General features: G+C 37.3%; 1 protein-coding gene across 2 annotated transcripts in view; it reads left to right on the top strand.

Moving 5' to 3' along the window:
* The window catches only part of SOGA3 (SOGA family member 3), a 38,380-nt gene that overhangs the window by 6,437 nt on the left and 8,038 nt on the right, over positions 1-23,905 (top strand). For both annotated transcript variants that reach the window (XM_045843019.1, XM_045843018.1), the window contains exon 5: positions 23,298-23,369. In XM_045843019.1, the coding sequence (XP_045698975.1) occupies positions 23,298-23,369 (72 nt within the window). The remainder of the gene's footprint in view (positions 1-23,297; positions 23,370-23,905) is intronic.

Here is a 23,905-nt window from a genome sequence, read left to right as displayed (position 1 = left end):
TTATCTTAGGTCAAAGATACCCTTTAGGGGCATCTACCCTTTAGGGGCAAAGAGTCAAATTCTCTTCTACATCAGCTATTTCAAGACTCCTTCCATGTTTCCCCAAATCTTCTTAACAAAATCAGTGTCAAAGGAAATAATTGGAAGTGAAAAGAAACAGAAAAGGTTTATCAAGAAATAATTAGCTTTGTGATACGTAAGAACTTGAATTAAAAAAAATAAAATAACATTTTTTTGAGAACTGCCTGAGAGTATTTAGGTGCAACTTGTGAAAACCATTGAGAATTACCAAATTACATAAGTGGTCCTCTGAACATTTTCTCTGCTTAAATATGCAGATTTGAAATGAAAATCTTAATCTTTCCACGGTTAGATATTGCAGTTTTTCATTTACTGTGCTTATCTCAAAATGGTGTAAAATTTTATCTACTATGTAACAGTGAAATTACCAATAGTCTGATTAAGAATATGTATGTGTCAAGGATTGTAGAAAACTGTTTCAGAGGGGTAAACTCTTTTGTGATCTAAGTTTCTGCTTATTATTATGCTAACTTGACTTGCAGCAGATTTAACATGACATTTTTTTTTAGATTTTATTTATTTATTTTTAGAGAGGGAAGGGAGGGAGATAGAGAGAGAGAGAAACATCAATGTGTGGTTGCCGGGGGTTATGGCTTACAACCCAGGCATGTACCCTGGCTGGGAATCGAACCTGCGACACTTTGGTTCGCAGCCCGTGCTCAACCCACTGAGCTACTCCAGCCAAGACAACATGACATTTTAATAATATGTAATTAATGAGTAGTACCCAAGGGTAGCTGTAGGCTACAGTAGAAAATCTCAGAGACTGGGAGCCATGTGACCATCTCTACTGGTAACTAACTGGTGACTCAGACTCCTCTAACTTCTACTTGCTTCTGTTTATTCAGTTGTAAAATGTTTTTGAGGATTCTCAGCTTCTGTGGCGATCATGGGTTTTATTGTGAAATCCAGGACATCACCATTAAAAAGAAGCATAGATTTTTTTCTAACGTTAAGAGATCAAATATGAAATTGAATAGACATAAGTATGTATTTTTTTCAACAGTAGTGTACAGATAAAATTTGTCAAAAATTGAAAGTTTAATTTCCAGGAAAATAATAAAGTAGGTAGCCAGGGATGCTGCAACGAAGTATCACAAACTGGGTGGCTTAAACAATAGAAATCTTATTTTCTTCTTCTTTTCTCATAGTTCTGGTGTCAAGAAGTCCAAAATCAAGCTTCCTGATGGGTTGACTCCTTCTGAGGGCTATGAAGGGAGGGTCAAGCCCAAGTCCAAGTCTTTTTTTTTCTTTTGGCTTGTTAGGTCACTGTCTTCACATTCACACGGCATTCTCCCTGTACCTGTCAGTGTCCAAATTTTCCCTTCTTAAAAGGACACCAGTCATATTAGGTTAGAGCCCACTCTGATGACCTTGTTGTAGCTTGATTGCCTCCGTAAAGACCCTGTCTTCAAAGAAGGTCACACTCTGAGGTACTTGGGATTAGGACTTCAAAATGTAAATTGTGGGGACACAATTCAACCCTGGAACAGTAGCTATCAAATACCAGCTTATGGGCAAGCAAAGAGAAAGGTCGTCGTCAGTTCCATTCAGCTTCATTCCATGTTCATACCAAACTTGCCTTCTCTCATATTCTTTGTTTATACAATTAAAAATATTCAAGTCAAAACAAACTTCATTTGTTTACCAAGGGTAAAAGAGAAGTACCTCATGATTTGATACCATGTGAATGTTTTTCAGGTTGCTATCTAGAAAACTGGATTTAAGAGTAGCATCAGGACTTTCTGATTTTCATCGTATGTCTGGGAAAGAGGAAAATGCTTATAAACTGGCTGTCCACTAGCCAGACAGATGGGATTGCTCCCATCTTAAAATGAAAGTCAAAATAATCTGACTACTGAAAAGAAGGTCTGGAACCTGGGAATGTGCTCAAGGGAATCATTGTAAAGATGCGCTACTTTGATTCCTTTCCTCACACACTTCCCTATAGCATTTTCTCCTTCAGAGTGCTAGCTCTGAATTGGGAAAACACTCTTGCAGCACCAAATAGTGTGGATGTGTATGTTCATGCCAGAGAAGCAATTTGCATTCTTCTTGGGGTTATAAGAGCAAAACTCAAATCCATGGTTACAGACCACAACAGTAAAAGTATAAGGAATTTAGGAACACGTATGCAGCACATCTTCTAAGGGAATCTTTTATTTAAAAAATGGCCCCTGAAATAACATGTACAATTTGGGAAAATAGGGATGCAGACATAGAACTAGAGAGGAAGGGCAAGAGAGTGGAAGGTAAAGATTTGAGGGATTCTAAATGTAATATAGAGGAAATGAAAAATATTCTGGTGAGAAAGTTGCATAATCATTCATATAAGGTTGACCTTTATAGTGTGCAGAAAAGTCAGAAACAGAAAAAGTAGCTTAAAAGTATGTTTAGAAATCAGAAATGTTTCATTTACATAACATTTTTTATAATGGTAATTTTGTTGCCCTCCAAGAACATAAATACTAAAACTGAGCTGCAGTAGTAGTAACTGGCTCATTTTGTAAGGTGGGAGCTGTGAGTTTGAAGACTGCCTTGCCCTGTATAATTGCAACAGCTTCAGTTAACCATCTGCTTCGTTGGCTGTAAAATGAACACATTCGAGTCCTTGGTGAGTGCTAACCACGCGACTGTCATCCCTTTGTGTCATTCTAGCAGTGGAGGAAATAGAACCAGGCCAAGCTTTCCGTTAAGAAGAGAAGACACTAGTTATGGAGTAAAATCATAAAATATGAAATAGAAAATACTAGAAAGAAATAATCCTCCAACTCCCAGATTTTAGTTTCTTGTCTGCAGTCATGTAGATGTTGAACTGCACAATTGGGACCAATAGCCCATCTGTCGGAGTTTGGAAACCATTTGCCAAAGGTTTAACTGGCTTCAAGGGTGTTGACCAATTGCTCTCAGGGCTGGTGGCTTTACGAAGTTCTATGCACCTTCTCACATCCATCTGCTTATCTTCTTCCCCTGAGAGAATGAATTAGGCTCCCAGGGGTAAGAAAAGTTGAGTAGAGACAAGATGGAGGCAATTAGTTAAGTTTACTACAGTGTGTTGCTTGTATTGACATAACTGATGTTCTGCCAATTGCAAACAAGAGGGAGCTCTTCAGATGCTGCTTTGGAATCTTAATGGCATTCTCACTCTGATTATAAAACACTGATTGTTACTAGCAATATGTTTTCTTGCAGTAGAAAAAAATGCCTTTCCCTTTATGTAACCTGGGGAAAATGATAGTCTATTATTCAGCATCACAAAAAATTATAGAGAAAATTATCTGATGGAAACTATGACCAGCACTTTGAATGCGAGGACAGATTAATGCACAAAAAGCATAAAGTGAGGGTCTGTGAAGGGTGAGTCTTTGCATTGTTTAATTGAGCCTTAATGCCCTTCATGAAGTCTCTTGCTGCTGTAGGAAAACCTTTGTTTTCACAGCTTTAGAACTCCTGTGTTCTTCAAGATGGAGGGTCTTCTCACATCCCCTTTAAGGTCCAGTGCTTGGAGAAGTGTTGATAATATCCATTTGAGCAAATGAATAACCAACAGAGGACCTTTGAAAATAGAAAGAGAATCAAGTAACTGAGATGTTGCTGATTGTTTATTAGATCTTTTGTGTTTCAGAGTCTGCACTCTGTGTTGTCTCATCCCTTTCTTGCCTGCAAGAGTCTTAAAAGAAAATGACTCTCTTAACTTTTCTGAGTCTTTGCTCTAGATGGCTCTTAACTGGCCTACTGCAATAGCACCATATATCTGGGGGCTTTTTTTTTTTCTGTGAATTTGGTTAATATCTTCTATCTATTACCCTGAACTTTTATTCTAGAACCAAAAAATAATGAATGCTGTAAATTTCTGTCTCTGGGTTTTTGTGTTTTGGAGGGTCTCTGCTGTAGAGAGTGTATCTATACCCAGACTCCCTCTGTAGACAGAACACAAACAAATGCTTGCCCTGTGTGATTGTAATTATCTATTTATTTTCATATATAAAAACAAAAACTGATTGTAACTAGCTTTTGAATGCACATGTTGGTCTAAGTTATATAGTGCAAAGGAGAGATGCTGAGTGATGAATTAGCCAAAGAAGCAGCCCAAGAGACAGTGTTAATGAGCAACATTTTTGATGTTTTAAGTATTTCCCCTTACATGTGGTAGTTTCCTTATAATTTGAAAAAATCAAACAGTCATTGACATTTTTAAATGAAACTGCCATACATATTTTTGAAAGCATCAAACACTATTACCTCAGTCATATCTTCTCAGACAGGGGTTCCTGGTTCTGGGCCTGTTAGGAACCAGGCCCCACAGCAGGAGGTAAGCTTGAATGTAATGGGCTTGAACCATCCTGAAACCATCCCCCTCCAGCCAGGTCTGTGGAAAAGTTGTCTCCCATGAAACCAGTCCCTGGTGCCAAAAAGGTTGGGGACTGCTGTTCTCAGAGACAATAGTTTCTTGAATAACATAGGCAAGAAAAATGGAGGTTAAATTAAAAATAAGAAATAGTGTGCCAGGTAAGCACAGGCAGGCTTGTCTTCCAGGAGGTCACCATGTATTTTTAAAGATGCATTTATTTAAGAATTATAAATGTTGTGGCTGCATATGTAGTTACATGCACTGTGAAGTGATTCCCAAGAGTCAGTCTTGGGCAAGTGGCTCTTTTGCTGATATGCCAAGTCTCCCGCAAAAGCAAAGTACAGTAGTACACAGATCAGAAGAACCTTGTTGGTGGATTGTTTCTTGAAGTAGATTGAACTTTTATTATAAACTTCAAATTTCTGAATTTTTTTACATAAAAATGTCAACATAACTCACGCTACATAAATGATTAGATCCCAGTCCCTCTCTTAGCTGGAGTTTGGAACTTCTTGAAATAGTAAGACACTGTAAAAATAAAGGTTTTGCCTGGTTAAGCCTCTCCTATTGAGGTGCAGTTCCCTGTTGAAAAAATCCATTGATTTTGATGTTTGCAACATCGTGGGCTTTATAAAAATTGTTCAACCAGTGTATGTTGAAATGTTTGTTGAATTTGCTGATAAACCATATTCATGGGAGTTAAGTCTCCAGCCCTGGGCTCTCCCGGTTTAACAGAGGGTCTGGAGCTCAGGGCTGAACACGTGCGCAGCTTACCTGTGTTTAAATTTCTGCATAGAAGTACATTACATAAAAAGTTGTTGACATCTTTTACTTTTCTATCCAACCTATCTTAAAAAAGGATGTAAAATGGTTCACAATAAATCATAAACATTGAAATAACGGTTTAAAAATTAGGTCAAGTAAGAATTCTAGGAAGATGAAGGCAAACCTAATCCAAGGAATATGCATTATTATGAATAGCTCCAAGTTTAGTAGCAATCAAGGCAGGGAGAGAGATTTTGAAAAAAAGAAATTCTTTCCTAGCTGTGACCAGATAAAAGGAGGCCTCTGAGCTCCCTTGAGGCGTCCTGAGCAACCATGAAGAAAATCAATTATAGTACAGCAAAATGTTGACAATTATGTGAACAGACTCTATTTACATGGCAACCAAGGGATGGATGAGCCTCTAAACATTGTCAGTTCTCATCTATGTAATCAAAATATTAGGAATTAAAATTTTTTGCAGAATGTTAAAAACTAAGGCATTTTTGTCAGTAGTGTGAATTTGCGTGTGGTTTCTTGGAATGGGTGTGCATCATGGAGTCTGGAAACAGGCTTTGAAGACTCAACTCTCATTCCCTGTGACATTGAGCAAGTAACTTTAAATTTATGGTCCTCGGTTTCTTTATTCATAAATGTGATAGTTAAACTGAGTGCTCTCCAAGGCTCCCGTAGAAATGTTGTTTCTTGTTTACTTTGTCAGTTATCTATCTCTGTGCTCCCTAAAAGTTTTATTTATAGCCAGGTATGCCATTCCATTTCATTATTACTATTTTATCACTGCAAGTATTTTTTAATTTATTCCATCCACAGATATTTAGTGAACAGTAATTTATTACCTGTTGCAGTGTGGCCATAGGTACCACAGAGGATGCAAAGATAGAGATAGCAGAATGCTGCATTAAAGTGAGTTTGCATTCGCTGGGGACGCTGCTGAATGGTTTCGAACCACAGAGGCTAAGACCTGCAGTGCTTCTGATTGTTGCTACTGCTCAGCCTTCAGGGCCTGGCTTAGTAAAAAAGTCAGAACTGAAGACTCAGTGTGCTGGGCTGAGGACAAGTGGAGCTTTCTGAGTAATCTGAGCCCCACTTTGGATGTAGCCTAAACACTCCACCCCAGGAAGCCACAAAGACCTCATGGTAACCAAATAAGTCACCGTCTTTTCCAATTATAAATCAACCATAGTATTGAATGACGGCACCTAGACATTCTGATTTGTGCAGAAAGTCTCTGAAGAGATCCATATAGGTCTCTGGGGTGAAATCCACGCCTGGATGACTGACTGCCAGACTCTCACCATGGGAGGTGTGGCACCTGAGTTAATGATTGCTGGTTATTGGTTAAACATCTGCACATTTGTATTTTGTTATTAGTGAAGTTTAATTTATTTTCATCCCCTTATCACTTCCCTGATTTTTTTTAAGGTGAAAGGCTTTACAAGAGCAGAAGAATCTCTTAGGGGTTACTTGTCCTTGTAAATTACTTGTTAATTACTACCCCTTTGTGGGTATGACAAACAAAAACCCCCATTTAACAACTTATTGGTAGTTCCTTCCCTAAGGGACTCGGAGGATGCCACTGGGGTGGTGTCTTTAGGCTTTGGGGCAGTAATACACTATTTTTCTACCACTCCTCTGTATCCTGGCCACCCCCCACTTCCTGAGAAGGTCCTTGCCCTTAGCAGTGGCAGAAAATAGCTTTTGCCCTCTGTCTCAGCTTTTTCCTTGAGGCTTAAACCCCAAAATTTTGATCTGACTTTATTTTAGCCAACTTTTAAAGCAAACATTTATTGACTGTGTGTGTGTGTGTGTAGTGTATATAAAGGATAAACAGTAAATGTCAGCATGAGAAGAGTCCTTGACCTCAAGTTTACTATTTTTTTCTAGAAAAGACAGCTGTGTACAGGTTGTATTTTGACAGCAGTTACACATATGCATCTCCGCACCGAGTGCTTTGATACACATTACCTCAGGAGAGTAAGCTTCACGAGGACAGGGCCATGCCTTTTTTGATCACTGTGATGCTCTCAGCATCCAGTTCTGTGTCTGGGACACAGTAATTAGACTACATTCTTCTGTAATACTGTAACAACTGTTATTTCATATTCACTTCCATACACTCCCCTGCCCCCTGTGCTGAAGTCCCTGAGAGTAAGGACTGAGTCTCTTATTCATTGTGTCCACAACAACCACAAGTTGTTGACCCAAAGCTGATAAACAGTAATTAATTTTGGATAAGAGAATGATGGAAATTAAGATAGGTATTTCAGGCCGCCTTTTGCAGAGAACAAGAAACATGACTCAGCACCAGGCCTCTTTCCACGGTGCTTAGTGCAGTACAGACAAAGTGAGAAGGAAGCTGATGTGGAATTCGCCCTGATTCTAGAATTAGAGGTCTCCTGAGACTTCGTTTCCTCCTCGATCCTCCACTTTGCTTCTCTCAAACACCAGTTATTCACCAGAAGCAACAAAATCTTCCCTGCATCAAGCTCTTACAGGTTTCTTGGAAAGGGAAATGGAGACAGGAATTCAAAAACAAGAGGATAATTCTGCCACCCCAACACCCACTCTGCAGTTTAATTTCTGTGTGCTTTGCTGAGAAAATGTGAAATGCATATTTAGACAAGAGAAGCCTACAGATGCTGTCACTCCCAGAGGCTATTCAACTAAATCTGCTTTAAATCTTCAATGTTTGGGATAGTCAATGCAGCAGTTAATTTGTCCGAAGAGATATGGAAAATTACCCCAGGGCTGCAGTTGCTTGATAACCATGTGCTAAGTAAGTGCTAATTAGAAGCCAGGCACTGTGCCAGCTTCTTTATGTATAATTATTTTGTTAATAGTTTCATTTTAGAGATGAGCACTGGAGGCTCCGAAAGGTTAATATCAGGAGTAACAGGCTGGGTCCACAACCATCTGTCTGCCTCCAAGCCCAGTCTCCAGTGGCCAGTGCATCACAACCTCCTGACTGAGGCTGCCGCTTCCATGGCCACTTCCATCTTCCTCCTGACCCACAAATGACCTGCCCTCTTTAGGGACCTCAGAGTTCTGAGAATCTCCAAGTTCTGTACCTCTAGCACATGTGTAAGGAATGCTCTGAGCAAGCAGTGCGAGAAGACTGCCAAGGTGCCCATAGGAAAAAACTATTTTATCTCAGGGATTCTTTGGAAACAATGACAACAAAATGCCTAGAAACAGGGCTAGAAAAATCTGTTCAGGTCTGCTGATCCTGTGCCCTATTCTTTATAGACTTAATAACCTGTGTTATCTGAGATAGGTCACTTAATAGCTGACTTTCTATTTAATCACTTCTTAGAGGAAAATATTTTCCTTATCCAGTCTATTTGCTAAGATAATACATGTGCAGGTGCTTTGTAAACTGTAAGGAACAATGTAGACATCGAATGTCGTTGTTGTTGTTACCACAGAGCTCTGGAGGAGCTGATTAAAACTTCACTCCTAAGAAAAATTTTAAGTCCCCAAGCTTGAAATTTTGTCTATACAGGACTCCAATTCTTTTATACAGGCCTTTGAAACACTTTTGCTCTCTTTTCCCATGAGTGTCTACTGCTGTCTGAGGCTCCCCTTCACATCTTTCACTGTAAATCCATTGTAACTTGTTCCACTTTCCCTAGTACCTCTTCCCTGAGCTACGTCCCTGTTTCTTAACTGGTTCCCCACCATCAGCATCAGCTCATATTCGTGTGCATTTGGGGCTGGGGACATGCAGACACTGCAGCTACACTCTCCACCTTTGCCTTCATCAGCAGGGCTGGCAATTCTAATTTGTCTGGATAAATGTGTCTCTTCTACCTTTGCTGCCCTGCAAATATTCTTCTTAAACATTTTAGCAGAGAGAGGAAGGCTAATGTATTCAAGCACAATATATTTTAGGTTGTTTTGTAGCTTTTATTGAGTCCACACCTAAATTTGATGCTTCCTGATTTTAAGAACTGTGTTTCGATTTAATTCACTTGCAGAGGCTGTTACACACGCCAAAACTATCAATAAAAGCTTGGGCAACAGAAGAGTTGTTGAGATGATATGTTGCTGTCCCAGGAGCTCATCTTTAGCTCCTTTGAAAACAGTGTGCTCAGTTCCTTTGTTTTCTCACGTTGTGTTACATGTGGGCAAATACAACATGCAATTTCACTGTATTTTAAGAAGTATTTTCCAAATTGAAAATTCATTTGTATCTTGAAGATTTTGGATTTTATTTCATTTTAATGGAAATACAGTCACTTATTTGATATCTCTGTTCAAATTCCATTTTTACATTTTAGGGCCAGTTTAACTCATCTTTATCCAGATGGTAAATGATGTTCGAAGATGACATTTACAGACGCCATTTAGTTTCTCCCCTGACATTTCTCATTTTATATAGTACACCTAATGGGACAATTTATATTCAGCATGATTCAACTCAAAAGCACTTCAGATAAAAAATTCAAACTATTTTACATTCATTTACTGGCTAGCTAAATTATTTCCAGTTTTTGTAGCCAATAAATCATAGTGGTAAGTGGTTAATAAATTGAACTACATTATTTTTTTCCCTTCACAAAGTAGTGTTCTTACTATTACATTGGCTAAGAACCCTGAATAATAGTAGAAATAATTAGAAAACACAATTGATTACTGTATTTAAGTGCACAGTGAGCTACTAATATATTGGTATGTAGTTGTGTCCACTGCTTACTTGTCCATGGAGGAAGAAATTTTCGTAGACCTTTCTCAACTGGTAACCATCTGTGTGAATTTAGGAAAGTGTTGTCTTTCAAGGATGAGATATAGCTATTGGATTCATTTACTTAAAGGTATGCTATAGTTAACTTAGAATATGTTCTGCAGTGACTTGGAACATAGTTATCGTATTTTTAAGTCCACCAGTGTTGACTTTAAGTTTTTTTGTTGTAATACATGTACAATTCTCCATTTTCCCAATTACTAAAATCAAGAATAAAACAAGGAACTATAAATTCTTTTGGTTAGTCCAGTCCCTTGGATTACTTTCTGGTCTTTGTTAATTTAATATGAAATTATAGACTAAGATTGTTAGTATCAAATTATTCATTGTTACAGTATATAGTTTCAACTTAAAGAATGTTTTGCCTCATATGTAATTATATAGTCCTATAAATAATTCTGTATATTTAAGCATTTTCAATATTTATTGTCAGTGATTTTAAAACACATTTTTGAGAACTCAGTTTTAAATAACTTTTAATTGAGTAATGTTCTTGACTTATTTTTCAGGAAAAGTTATTGTTTTGAGCCTTTGCACTTTTGAAAATAGCATTTGGTTGACTTCACACAGGAATGGCAGAGTAGAATTATTGAGTCAAAATTTTTCTTCTCACATTATATCTTTGTGTCGCATTAGCTTCTGGTATTTGTTTTACAGTGGAAAAGTGTAAGATCAGTCTGACTTTGATTCCTTTGTATGCCAAATTATTTTCTTTTTATATATTTATGGGTATTTTCTTCACACTTTGTATCATTCAGGGTCTTCCAGTAGGAAATAAAATTCACCCTAGATGGATTAAGTGGATAGGTGTACTCACAGTGATGTGGGCAGGATTAAGGGAGCATACTTTTAATTTGGGCTGGTGAGTTGTTCAGAAATTACCTCCACTTGGAAACCATCACCACCTCTAGTCACTGCTGTGGTGATAGTGTTACAGGGGCCAGTGAAAGCTGGAACTCAGGAAGAAGGTCCAGCCAGTAGAAGTTGTCACCTGGAGGGGTTTTAGCAGCTAAGATATGGTGTTGAAAAAGTGAGGAAGCAAGGAGGAAAAATACTCTGAACTATCTTTTCTCCTACCCTTCATCCCTTACTATTTCCACCGTCGCCTTCTATTGGCCAAACCCAACTGGAAGACAACTAGTAGGGGAAGGAGGCTGGGTCAAACAGTACGCAGGGATCAGCCCACTGAAGCACACAGCCAGGCAGAGCAAGAACGCATTCGGATAGCTAAAGGAGAATAACCAGTTCAAAGATATTACCAGGACATATGTAGGTGATAGTCTTTGTTTATATATGTCCAGAACAGATAGCTCCTTTATCTGAAAATTCACATTTATTTACTAATTACCCCAGAGGAGCTTTCTTGTAGTATAGGCTTGATAATCGCGTGCTCTATTTTTCTGTGTAGGATTTTCTTCACTTTGTACTCTTTAACTGCTGTCGTCTCACCCTTTAGCCTTCCTTGTATCCTTTTCACCTGTGTCCTTGGACAATTTCTTGTTTGTTCTCAGAATCATTGAATTAATTTCCTGTTATGTCAGTTATGCTCTTTAAAGACTCCAGTGCAAAATTTAATTCTTGCATTGAATTTTAGTGTCCTTTGTGAGTTTTCTCATTTCCAACAGTTCCCTGTTCTTCAGAGCTTAGTTTCCTCGATGACCCTCTATTTTTAGTTAATAGTGACCATATTTACGATTTTATTGAGAACACAGTATTTTTTAAAACTGCCTTTTGTTTTCCAGAGTCAATAATTTTTGGACATATATTTTTATTTTTTCCTTTCTTTTTAGCTGACTACTTCTTTTTATTGACCAGAACATTTTAAAGCTTTATTGAAATATAATTTACATAGTATAAATTCAGTTGTTTTAAATGTACCACTTAATGGTTTCTAGCACATAAACTGTTTTATAACCTTCTCCATAGTAAAGTTTTAGAAGATTTCTGTTATCTCAAAAAGATACCTGGGGTCCATTTTTAGTCACCTTCTGTTCTCATCCTTAGCCCCAGCCAAGCACCTATTTTCTGAATCTATAGCTTTGTGTTTCTGAATATTTCACACAGTTATAATCACACAATATGTTTCCTTTTGCACTCGGCCTCTTTCAGCTCGCCGGTGTTTGATCATCCCGGCTGTACCGTGTACTAGTACTTCATTCCTTTTTACTTTGAAGTAATATTTGATTGTATGTGTATGTTACCCATTGTCTATCAGTTGATGAACACTGGGTTTTTTATTTTTGTGAGTAATGCTCTTATGAACACATTGTGTGTGAACACATTTTCATTTCTCTTGTGAAAAGAAATTCTACATCTAGGAGTAGAATTCATGGGTCATGCAGTGAAGTTATGTTTAACTTTTTAAAGAAACTGCCAAACTGTTTTCGAAAGTGGTTGCACTATTTTCCATTCTCACCAGCAGTGGATAAGGGCTCCAATTTACTACCATCCTTGCCAACATTTGTCTTTTTTTATTATTCTATTGAGTATTAAGTGGTATATCATTGTGGTAATTTGTTTTTCTCTAATATTGTTGAATGTTTTTATGTTTATTCTTCATTTATAGATTTTTTTGATGCAATATCTATTTATGCTTTTGTCTCTTTTTAATTGGAGTATTTTCTACTTGCTCTTGAATTCTAATTTAAGCTCCTTATATAGTCTGGCAACAAATCTTATGAGATGTATGATTTGCAATGTTTTCTTCTATGGCATACCTTTTTTACATGTTTACTGGTGTCTTTGGATGTGCAAAATGTTTAATTTGATAAAAAACTAAATATTTGTTCTTCATGTGCTTTTAGTGTCACATCTAAGAACTCTGCCTATTCTACTGGGAAACTCTACTGTGTTTTTGTAAGAGTTTTCTAGTGATAGGTCTTAATCTTTTTGTCTACAATCCATTTTGCATTAATTTTTGTATATGGTGTGAGTTACGTGTTTAAATTCTTCGTCATATGGAGCTTCAATTAATCCTTGCAACATTTGTCGAAAAACTGTTCTTTCCCTATTGAAAAATGCCTCAGTCCACTGAACTTTTACCTCCTTTTCTATTTTTTCATTCTTTTTAGAAAATATCATCACTGATTGTCAAACTTTCTTTCAAATTCAGTGTTAACTCAAGATACTTACTGCAATTTTTTGTAGTCCCTCTTACTGCCCACTCTCAGATCCAAAGCTGTAGTAAAACTTGATATGCTCGACCCAGTTCCTGACAGCTACTGCAGCACTCAGACGTACTGGGTATGAGGGAAATTTGAATCTGATGTTACTGCTCTTTACATATTGTCTGATGTTATTGACCTTTAGCATATGAAAAACAATAAACCCCACCATGGGTGCTCCCAAGGCTTGTCTGCCTGTGCATGTACCCGGGAAGCCCTAGGTAAAGTAGGACTGTCTCTCATGATTTATTGCACTATCAGTCATCTAGTTCCTGCTTGCTTCCTGCTTGTATGGGAGTTTTAATAACTGGAGAACTGCAATTGAAAGCGGGCTAAGCCTCTTCTCCAGATACATGATAAAGCAGTGTCTGTGATATTTATGCACGTATTGAAGAAAATAGGGTTAGAATGTAGAAGTGTTGGATGCCTAGTTTTACAATAACTTTACTGAGGTATATTTTACATATATAATTAACCCATTGTAAGTGGACAATTTTAGTGATTCTTTTTAGTGAATTTTCAGTGGTGTGCAACTATGATGAGAAATCAGTTGTAGAACATTTTGTCCCCTAAATATAATCCCTCATGCCAATTTCCTGTTAAATCCAATTTCTTCCTTCCTTCGGGCTCCAGGCAACCACTAATCTGCTCCCTGAATCTCTATTAATTTGCCTTTCCTAGACATTTTACATGATCATATAATAAGTGGTCTGATGCTTCTTTCATTTGGCATGTTTTTGAGGCTTTTCCATGTCATTTCATATATTAATAGTTATTTCTTTTTTATTGTTGAATAATAGTCCATGCAATGGATACTGCATTTTAACTATCCATTCATCAGATAGACATTTGGGTTGTTTCTAGATTGGGACTATTAGGAATAATGTTGCTAAGAATAGTTTTTATAAGTCCTTGTGTGAATATAAGTTTTATTTCATTTTATTTTGTTCATTCTTAAGAGTGGAATTGCTGGATCATAAGACAAATTTATGTTTAACATTTTAACACATAAGGTATCTAGTTTTGATTGGTTTACATCTCTATTTGTTCTGCTTTAGACAGTAAAGGCACCATATAGGACTAATTGTGTTTCTTGGTTGAATTCCACTGATGCCATTGTTGTAGGAAATTTTTTCAGATTCTGGCAAATGCTTGAATCTTAACCTTATTTTCTGATATTATTGTAGTTATGTTTTTATCTTTGTCTTCAAGTATATTTTAGTAAGAGAAAGTGATAGCTTTGTGTCATATTAACTCAGAATTCTTTCAATTTGATTAACAATGTGAACAGGGTAAAATTTATTTTAAAAATATTACTTTAGGAATTGAATCTGGTTCATTTTTTATTACTTCCCATAACTTCCTCAGTATATGGAATATTTAATCATATCCTATTCTATGGTGTCTCATTCTCTTATGTTCATACATATATTCCCCAGGTACTTGTTATTTATGAAGTGTTAAGTTTTTCTTATGTCTTAAAAAGGTATGTGCACACATGTATGTGTTCTTCAGCATTGCATACCAAGGGACTCCATAAATTTGCTCAGCCTAGAATATGACACTTGTTTTGGTCCAAATTAAAGTTTCAGAAATTTAGTGATTGTTCATCTATTCCAAAATAACGTTGAAATGTTCTGAATGATTTGATCAAATACAATACACTTTAAAAGAATATCAAGATACCCCTTAATGTAAAGTAAAATCAAATTATGACATTTTAGTGAGCATGTGTTCTGATATCTATAATATATTTTAAATTATCTGTTTGGTATATGCGTAGAGGATACAGAAATTCTTGTTGGCCTTGTGTTTTAGAATTCACTAAGCAATTTTTAATATGAGCTGAAATTCCTTCCAGAACTTAAAAAAACATACATCTAGACACCTGTTCATACACAAGCATGCTCAAACATGTATACACACGTATTCACATATGCACATACATTTATAAGCATGCATTCATAGTCATTGCTCTATGGAAATGCACACACTTGTGCAAACAAAACACACTCTGAATGTGTGGTTTGGTTTTAAAAGCTTGGCTTCAGTTCTTTGCCTTTTAAAATATCCTCTGAATTTTTTATTGAGCCAATTATGTTCATCTCTACTTTCACTATCTTTCAAAATGGGGAAGGGCCAATTTCCTAGGAATGGTTGATTAAATAAAACCATGGAAACAAGATTTTTTTTCCAGTGCATTTAAGATTTCTAGGGAAAACGTTCTATGATTATACTTCATTTATGACTTTTGTTTACTTGGTACATGGATAGAAGTCACAGAGATTGCGATTGTCATGCTTTACTCAAAGTTTTTGTGTTTTTATAAATCTGCAGTAAGAAGTTAATTTACTCTTATGCCTTTTGTTTTCAAGTTATTTCAACTATAATACAAGTAAATACCTGTCATATTCTAATAAAAGAATATCTAGGGAAAATTTTCCCTAATAGCAGTCAAAAAAGATACAGGCAAAGACAGAACAAAAAACTCAATATGTTGTCAACATACTAGAGTGATAAATCTGACTTAACATGATGAAATTTAATATGAAGAAATATTAATTTGTAATTGCCTGACAATTTGATTCACAGCTATTTACACACACACACACACACGCACACACGCACACACACAGAAAGCTTAGGGAGTTAAGTGGACCATAAGCTAGATATGAAACCAAGTGATATGATAGACGAATGCCAGAAAGAAACTGGGGAGTATATATACCCTGGAAAAAAATGACTTGGGATGTGACCACCCTCTACCATTGTTTGGAGGCATTTAATATAGAAAATAAAGTAGGTTTGTTCTTTCAATCACTTTTTAAGTGGTTTTTAACTTTAAATTCTATTCAAGTTATCCATAAAGGGGATTGTGTTGCCTACCTTACATAGGAGCAAGCTCCTGGAAAAAAGCAGGCAGAGTCTTAGTGGCACAGAAATGATTCCTGTACGACACTAACTGGGAGTCTGGGTTTCTTGACCTCTTTGCACATACATAACCCTAGCTGTCCCGGGCAAGTCTGAACACTCCACTTAACTAGGGGCCAGGCAGGTTATATGAATGATTGAAGCTGTCTGTGTTAAGAACAATGGGGCAAACTGGATACAGTATATCTCAATATTCAGTTCCAAGCCAAGGTGTCCGTGCTGAAACCAAGACCCAACTTTATCAGGTCTTCTGATTGTTTATGGGAAACTGGAAACCTTGATTTTGGAAAAGTAAGTTGCTTACATTTTAAAATTTGGAAACTAATTCCAAAAATTTCAAAGCACAGTTGTGGGCTATCACTTTTTAGCTTCATCTAGGAATTGCCTCCAAAACTTGCTTCTATTCCCTTCCAGTGCATTCTGGGAATTGTTGAATATTCTGGTCTTTAAAATTTATCACTAATATATTAATATATAATTGTATAAAGAATAATTTTAAAATAACTTCATAATGCCCACCACTTGGCATCATACCATTTTGTAATGGCACTTTTAACATATTTCTTACAAGATTTTGAACTGGATACAAGTTAATATTACTGCATTAGTAAGGTAGAAGCTGGTTCAGACTCAATATAAAAAACACTAGAGATCATCATTTCTAGTTAGAAATGATGGCTGTCAGTGCTTAGCCATGATTTTCTAAATGTGTTTTACTTGCTAAATGCAACGGTGCTTAGAACCCAGTTTATTAACTAGAGCAGATTAGAAGGGAATGTAAATGTCTGTATTTGCTGATGACACTCATAGCTTAGAAAGCATACATTTACTGTGGGTCAAGTACCTAAGGCATGAAATGATTTTTTAATGATGATTGTTTAAAAAGTCATTAACCAGGTACTCTGATTTAAAAAAAACATAAAACAAAAAACCCTCAGCTGGGAAAGCTTCCAGTCCTAAATCCTTTTGTTTGTGTGGAGCTTTCTGAGGCCTTTGTATTGTACCTATCCAAGTGTAATATATGATAGGGATATTGAAGAGCCACTTACTATTATGTTACCTTTGCTTTTTCAAGCAAGATGGTCCTGGTCTGGAATCAGATAATAATTGGTAATTTGAAGAGCCCTCTAACAACCTATACTCTGCTCTAAAAGAGGGCTTCTACAGTGAGGTAAGAGTTTCTTGTATCAGAAACTGCCTCACCAGTAGCCTCGATCCCTCCCCCTGATGTTGCCCTGAAGTCACAGTTTTTAATCCTGAGAACCGATGAGTGTGTGTGTAACTTCTGCTGACCCCTATGTTGAACATACACACATTGCTCATGTGTAATATGTGTAAAATAGTGCCCCCGAGCCCATGCAGCCAGGTGTGTAAGAGCTCAGAGAAAGATATACTTCGAGATAACACAGCCTTGCACTTACCTTTCTTTGGAGCGTCATCTGGTTGTTCAGAATAAGAGCTTTGAAGCTGTAAAACATCCCATTTCTAACACTGGCTGAGTGACTTTTCTTTTGTGTGCTGCAGATAATGGTGTCAGACTCAGAAGACTGTTGCAAGATTACACGAGTAGATACATATTATGGTCTCAGAAAAGTGCATGGCATGTGCTCAGTAAATCCTAGATGTAGTAATTATAGTGTCCTTTCTTGATTCAATCATATGAATGGATCTCTCGCTAATTTTATCAAAAATATAAGAATTTTGTACACATAATAGGTCTTTCGGCAGCATTTTTGACAGGTTCTCTTCTGTTGTTTAATTGTTGAAAACATCAACAGGCTGCATATTAAGAAGCTGCCCAAATTTCAATTGAGGAAGAAAGGCAGGCTGAAAACATTTCTGGAACACAAATAATCCGTTTTATATGATTGTCATGCAAACAAATTTTTGGCAAACCTCTCTAATTCCTGGCCTTCATGTGGATAAAAAGAACAGCAGCCTCCTTTGGACAAGTCAAGGCTGAGAATGCAAAGAATGAAGATGTAGACAAGACATGTTTTCAGCATTTTTCTCTAGAGAACCATCTGAAGTGCCAGTTTGCAAACAAAGCTGAAAATCTGATATCCAGTTCCAGCTTCTCAAACTGCTCCCCGTATGCAGGTGTCTGGGTAGTGGGTGAAGGTGGGGTGGGGTGACAGAGGGGAACTGAGGACATTCTGTCCTCACAGGAAAAAAACTTACATTATTTCTTACACTTATGTTATTTCTCCAACATTCTCTACCCAAATGAATCTTTCATCTTTTTCCATTAGAGTGAAACTTAATAAAAACTTACTGGAATATGAAAAGATGATTTAACATGTATTGAACATTTAAATGTGATACGTAAAGGTACTTACAGTCCTTGAGGCACCTTAAAGGCAATATACCATTTATTCAAGGAAAAATGTTATTTTCAGAGCTTTCTCTGAGTTTGACACCCACCTGAGTGATATTTAAATAAAAGTGAAATAGAAAATGCCTCTTAGGAAAGCTTGGCCTAGTTTCAGCATTTCTCCTACATTAATTTGAGGGCTCGTTTTAACATTGCCCACAGGATAAAGTCTAAATTTCTCAGCTCCACAAGCTGACCTCATTCCTTTCAGTGGCTTCTTCTACTTCATCTCTAAAGTACCTCTACTTGCATTATTTCATTTCGGACGTCAGTGAACCTGTACCACATCCGTCCTCCAAGTCTTTTCTTCTGCTGTTTACTTGTTTTTATTTCCAGTGAAATTTTGCACTCTTCAAATATAAACTCTCCTGGATGATTTTCTGTGGTTTGTTCCCCCAGATCTTGTATCATGGATGCTTCTTTGCACTCTTGGTTCTTTGTTCTTCATTTCATGCCCTTAGTCAATTCTGTCTTCTCTTTTAGCTTATTATTTGCATCTTTTTATCAGCATAAACAAGTAGCTCTTTGGAGAAGAATAAAATATTTCTCAGTCATATTTGTATGTTACAGAGTAGCATATGTACACAGAAATCAACAGATAATCTGTGGAATTAATGAAACACTGACTAGAAAGAAAAAAATGTTCTCAGAACTAGAGCGTACTTTCATTCATTTTCTTTGCACGCCATACTGTTACCTCCTGGCCATTTGAACTGCCACCTTTGTGTCTGTATTTCTTCTAGGAAAGTCTGATTATGGGCACTTCTTGCTTAAAACTCTTTAATATTACTAATTCCCTTTAGAATGATAACTTGACCTTGGTGAGAGGAAATCCAAACTTTATTCAGTGTCCTTCAGGACTGACTTATGCCTAATCCCACCTCACTCATTTCTTCACACTTTGTACAACCACACACAGAATTTCTTTGTGTCCCAGAAATGGTCCTTCTCCATGGAATGCTTTGTTGTTGTTCCATTCCTCCCCTCCCCAGCTTCTGCTGGCTAACTCCGAATCTGCCAGATTCAAGATAAGATGCTGCTTTTTTTCTGGAAATCATCCCTAATTCTCTTCACCATCTCCAGCTCCAGATGGAATTAAGCCTTTCTCCTTTGTGATCTAATAGATCAGAAGAAAGATTAGAAAGACGTGGGTCAAGAACATGATTCTGCTTCTTACCAAGTAGTGACTTTAGGCCAATGCTTTTCAAACTTTATCATGCATCATTATCACCCAGGGAGCTTGTTAATTCATAGCCCTCTGAGTTCCATCTCCAGAGTTTCTGATTCATTAGTTCTGGGATTGGTCCTGAAAATTTGCATTCATAATGTGTTACCAAGTGACACTGATTATGTTCTTTTTTTTGGATTTAATGTCATACTTTATTTTTTTAATTTTTAAAATGTATTTTATTGATTATGTTATTATAGTTGTCCCATTCTCCCCCTTCACTCCCCTCCACCCTACACACCCTCTCCCACCCACATTCCCCCTCTTTAGTTCATGTCCATGTGTCATAAGTTCTTTAGCTTCTACATTTCTCATACTATTCTTACCCTCTCCCTGTCTATTTTCTACCTACCATCTATGCTACTTATTCTCTGTACCTTTTCCCCCTCTCTCCTCCTCCCATCCCCGTGTTGCTAACCCTCCATGTGATGTCCATTTCTGTGCTTCTGTTCCTGTTTTAGTTGTTTGCTTAGTTTGTTTTTGTTTTAGGTGTGGTTGTTAATGATTGTGAGTTTGCTGTCATTTTACTATACTTGTTTTTTATCTTCTCTTTCTTAGATAAGTCCCTTTAGCATTTCATATAATAAGGGCTTGGTGATGATGAACTCCTTTAACTTGACCTTATCTGAGAAGCAGTTTATCTGCCCTTCCGTTCTAAATGAAAGCTTTGCTGGATAGAGCAATCTTAGATGTAGGCCCTTGCCTTTCATGACTTAGAATACTTCTTTCCAGCCCCTTCTTGCCTGAAAGGTCTCTTTTGAGAAATCAGCTGACAGTCTTATGGGAACTCCTTTGTAGGCAACTGTCTCCTTATCTCTTGCTGCTTCTAGGATTCTCTCCTTCAGTTTTATCTTGGGTAATGTAATCATGATGTGCCCTGGTGTGTTCCTCCTTGGGTCCAACTTCTTTGGGACTCTCTGAGCTTCCTGGACTTCCTGGAAGTCTATTTCCTTTGCCAGCTTGGGGAAGTTCTCCTTTATTATTTCTTCAAATAACTTTTCCACTTGTTGTTTTTTCTCTTCTCCTTCTGGTACCCCTATAATTTGGGTGTTGGAACGTTTAAAGATGTCCTGGAGGTTCCTAAGCCTCTCCTCATTTTTCTGAATTCTTGTTTCTTCATTCTTTTCTGTTTGGTTGTTTCTTCCTTCTGGTCCACTCCATTGATTTGAGTCCCAGTTTCCTTCCCATCACTATTGGTTCCCTGTGCATTTTCCTTTATTTCACTTAGTGTAGCCTTCATTTTTTCATCTAATTTGCAACCAAATTCAACCAAATCTGTGAGCATCCTGATCATTAGTGCTTTAAATTGTGCATCTGATAGGTTGGCTATCTCTTCATCACTTAGTTGTATTTTTTCTGGAGCTTTGATCTGTTCTTTCAAGTGGGACATTTTTTTGTTTTGATGCACCTGTTATGTTGTGAGGAGTTGGCGGAGCCTTAGGTGTTCACCAGGGCGGGGCAACGCAGTTGCTGGGTTGTGATGCTATTTGTCGGGGAGGGCTCCAAGAGGGAACAATGGCACTTGTTCTGCTCTCTGCTGGATTTCAGTCCCTTTCACCTCTTCCTGCAAGCAAACTGGGCCCTTCTGGTATTAATTTCCGTGTGGGTGGGTTTATGTACATCCTGGGACCCTGTGGTTCTCTCCAACAAACTCTCCTGTGAGGCTGTGAGTCCCTTCCTGGGCCTCAAACCCCACAGGTATTTTCATTCCATGTTTTGAAGCTTTATTTCCCAGAGCTGGGGCCCTGGGTTGTGTGGTCTGTCTCGCTCTCCAGTTTTGCCTGGTTTATCTGCGAAAGAATGTGGGACCTCGGTTAGCCAGCCACTTTGTGCACCGCGCCTGCTCCACAATTGCTGCCTTGCTGGGTCCGCCCGCTGCCACTTCTGGGTCCACCAGCCACCCTTTTTTTTGCCAACCCCTCTCCCTTAGGCCACCTGACTCCACCTCTCCTACTGGTCTGGATGAATGTGTCTATTTTTAACTCCTTGGTTGTCAGACTTCCATGTACCTCAATTTTCTGTCAGTACTGGTTGTTTTTTTGTTTCTAAATTTTTGTTGTCCTTATTTTGGTTGTGCGAGGAGGCACAGTGTGTCTACCTACGCCTCCATCTTGGCCGGAAATCTGATGATTATGTTCTTGGGATCATCATACTTTGAGAGCCCTGCTTTATATAATTTATCCAACCTCTCTAAGCTTTAGTTTGCCATCTTAAAAGTGAGGCTAATAGGTGTTTTAAGAATTAGTTGAGAGTGTTTGACATGAATTAGTACTCAATCAGTGGCAATTAATATTGTTTCTGTATTATCATTGCTTTCATCTATTAAATTATAGACTGAACTGCCAAATAAAGTAGGAACACTCATATAAAACAGCCTATATTAGTTTTTTTTTGTCGTATCACAGGTGCCTCAGGAACTAGATTAGTGAACACTAAATAAATATATAATGGAGAAAATCAAAGTAAAAGCATTCAATAAATAAGGAAATGAATTCAGGGCTTCTTTGTAGGTAGCTGCTACGTAGTACATTCCAGGATTCCCTAGTTCAACTTGCTGTGTTCTTGGTTTTCCTGGGACTGTTTCTGTTGATTGGTTCCTACATTACTTTTGGTTTTGCTGAGTCAGTCCCCATACTTTTGTTTCAAGCAACAGAGGGAAAGATATTCTGTTGAAATTGAAAATAACCCCATGGACGATTCATTTGACACTGTAGTTTCAGTTTCATACTGAACAGAAGCATTGCAGTTGTTTGTTTCCCTGTCTCCCATGCTGAATTGTGGGCTTCCTAATGGTAGTTGCAGCTCAATAGTCTGGTATGTGATAGCCATTCATACATATGGGTTATTATATATACAGAGAGGCCCTCCTTGTTATATTGGTGCTAGAGGAACCGAACACCAGAGATCATATGCTGCTGGTCCATGAAATGATTTTGCACTCCGTATGTGTTATTTGACCTACAAAGTGTTGTTTGTATGAATTTCAATGATAGTCAACCAATAAAATGAGGGAGATTTTATATAACATTCCAGATTTCTGGCTCCTCCTGAAAAAGCCCACACTCCTGTGTGACACCAGTCAGTTGAAGCTAATTCCCAGTCCACCTGCTCTGTACATGCCACAACCCCTACCATTCCCTATTGTTTAAAGAGTGTGTGTGTGTATGTATTGGGTCATGTGTGGTTGCATGGTAGTGTAGTGAAGAAAGAGATTATTTCAATTTCACATACACCCAGTGAAAGTTTATCTTTACAAACTTATAACAACCTGACTTATTTTTTTCTTTAGCGATATAAATGCTAACAAGAATTTGATTTCACCTGAAATTCTGAAATATCTAGTACATCGAGTCATCAATTTAAATTTTGTCCAGTTATTTTTCTGCATTTTCACAATGTTGCCTATATTTCTCAATTAATTAGATAATTGCCAGCTCCTTTTCTACTGTGATGTGTATCTCAGTCCAAAGTAAAAATATATGTAAATATATCTGGCTTGAGTTATTTTTCTCTTTTATGATTTTTGAACTAATACTTTTCATTTGACTTGGTTTTGTTATATGTGATTAGGCCATTTAAAAACATCAAATTTAATTAAAATTATTGTTTATCAAACTGAATATATTTATGCTTTGTTACAGCTATCCTTAAAAAGAAGAGGAAGCAAAGATTTGCCGAAATCTGAAAAAAAGACTCAACAGACTCCCACAGAGGTATGTAGAAATAAAATTTCAACTAGTACATCAAGCACCTCTAAATGTATATAATAAGCCACTTCTATAAGTAGACATAGTACTCATACACTCCTGTAAAGCAAAGTTATGCATAGTGATTATGCAGTTATAGATACAGGCGGTATAAAACATTCAGTATCTTTACTTACAAAGCTAACACTAACATCCCTGTTATTATTGCATTAACACACAGCAAAATGTCACTAGTACTTTATGAGTTCCTATATGTGAGAACTGTACCGATGGTACTAATCTTGTTCAGTCATCATTAGTAAGGTCAGTAGAATGGCTGTTCCTATGGAATCCGGGGAGAGTAAAGAAAGGAGTGGGGTGGGAAGGGATGGCCAAGGGAGAGAGGGGCTTGTGAGGGCTTTGAGCCCTAGTCTGAAGTAATTCTCTGTACCAGTGACTGGAGAAGCAAAAGAAAGGCAACAAAAGAATAAAAATAAAAGTTAAAATATGGATTCAACATGGGCTTGTCAGGATCCTTAGAAACACGACCACAGTAAAGACTA

Source organism: Phyllostomus hastatus, unplaced genomic scaffold (assembly GCF_019186645.2).
Source record: "Phyllostomus hastatus isolate PE091 unplaced genomic scaffold, TTU_PhHast_1.1 phas_contig_40, whole genome shotgun sequence".
Lineage (NCBI taxonomy): Eukaryota > Metazoa > Chordata > Mammalia > Chiroptera > Phyllostomidae > Phyllostomus > Phyllostomus hastatus.
Note: the sequence above shows the minus strand (reverse complement) of the source record. Positions and strands in the feature narration are given on the sequence as shown.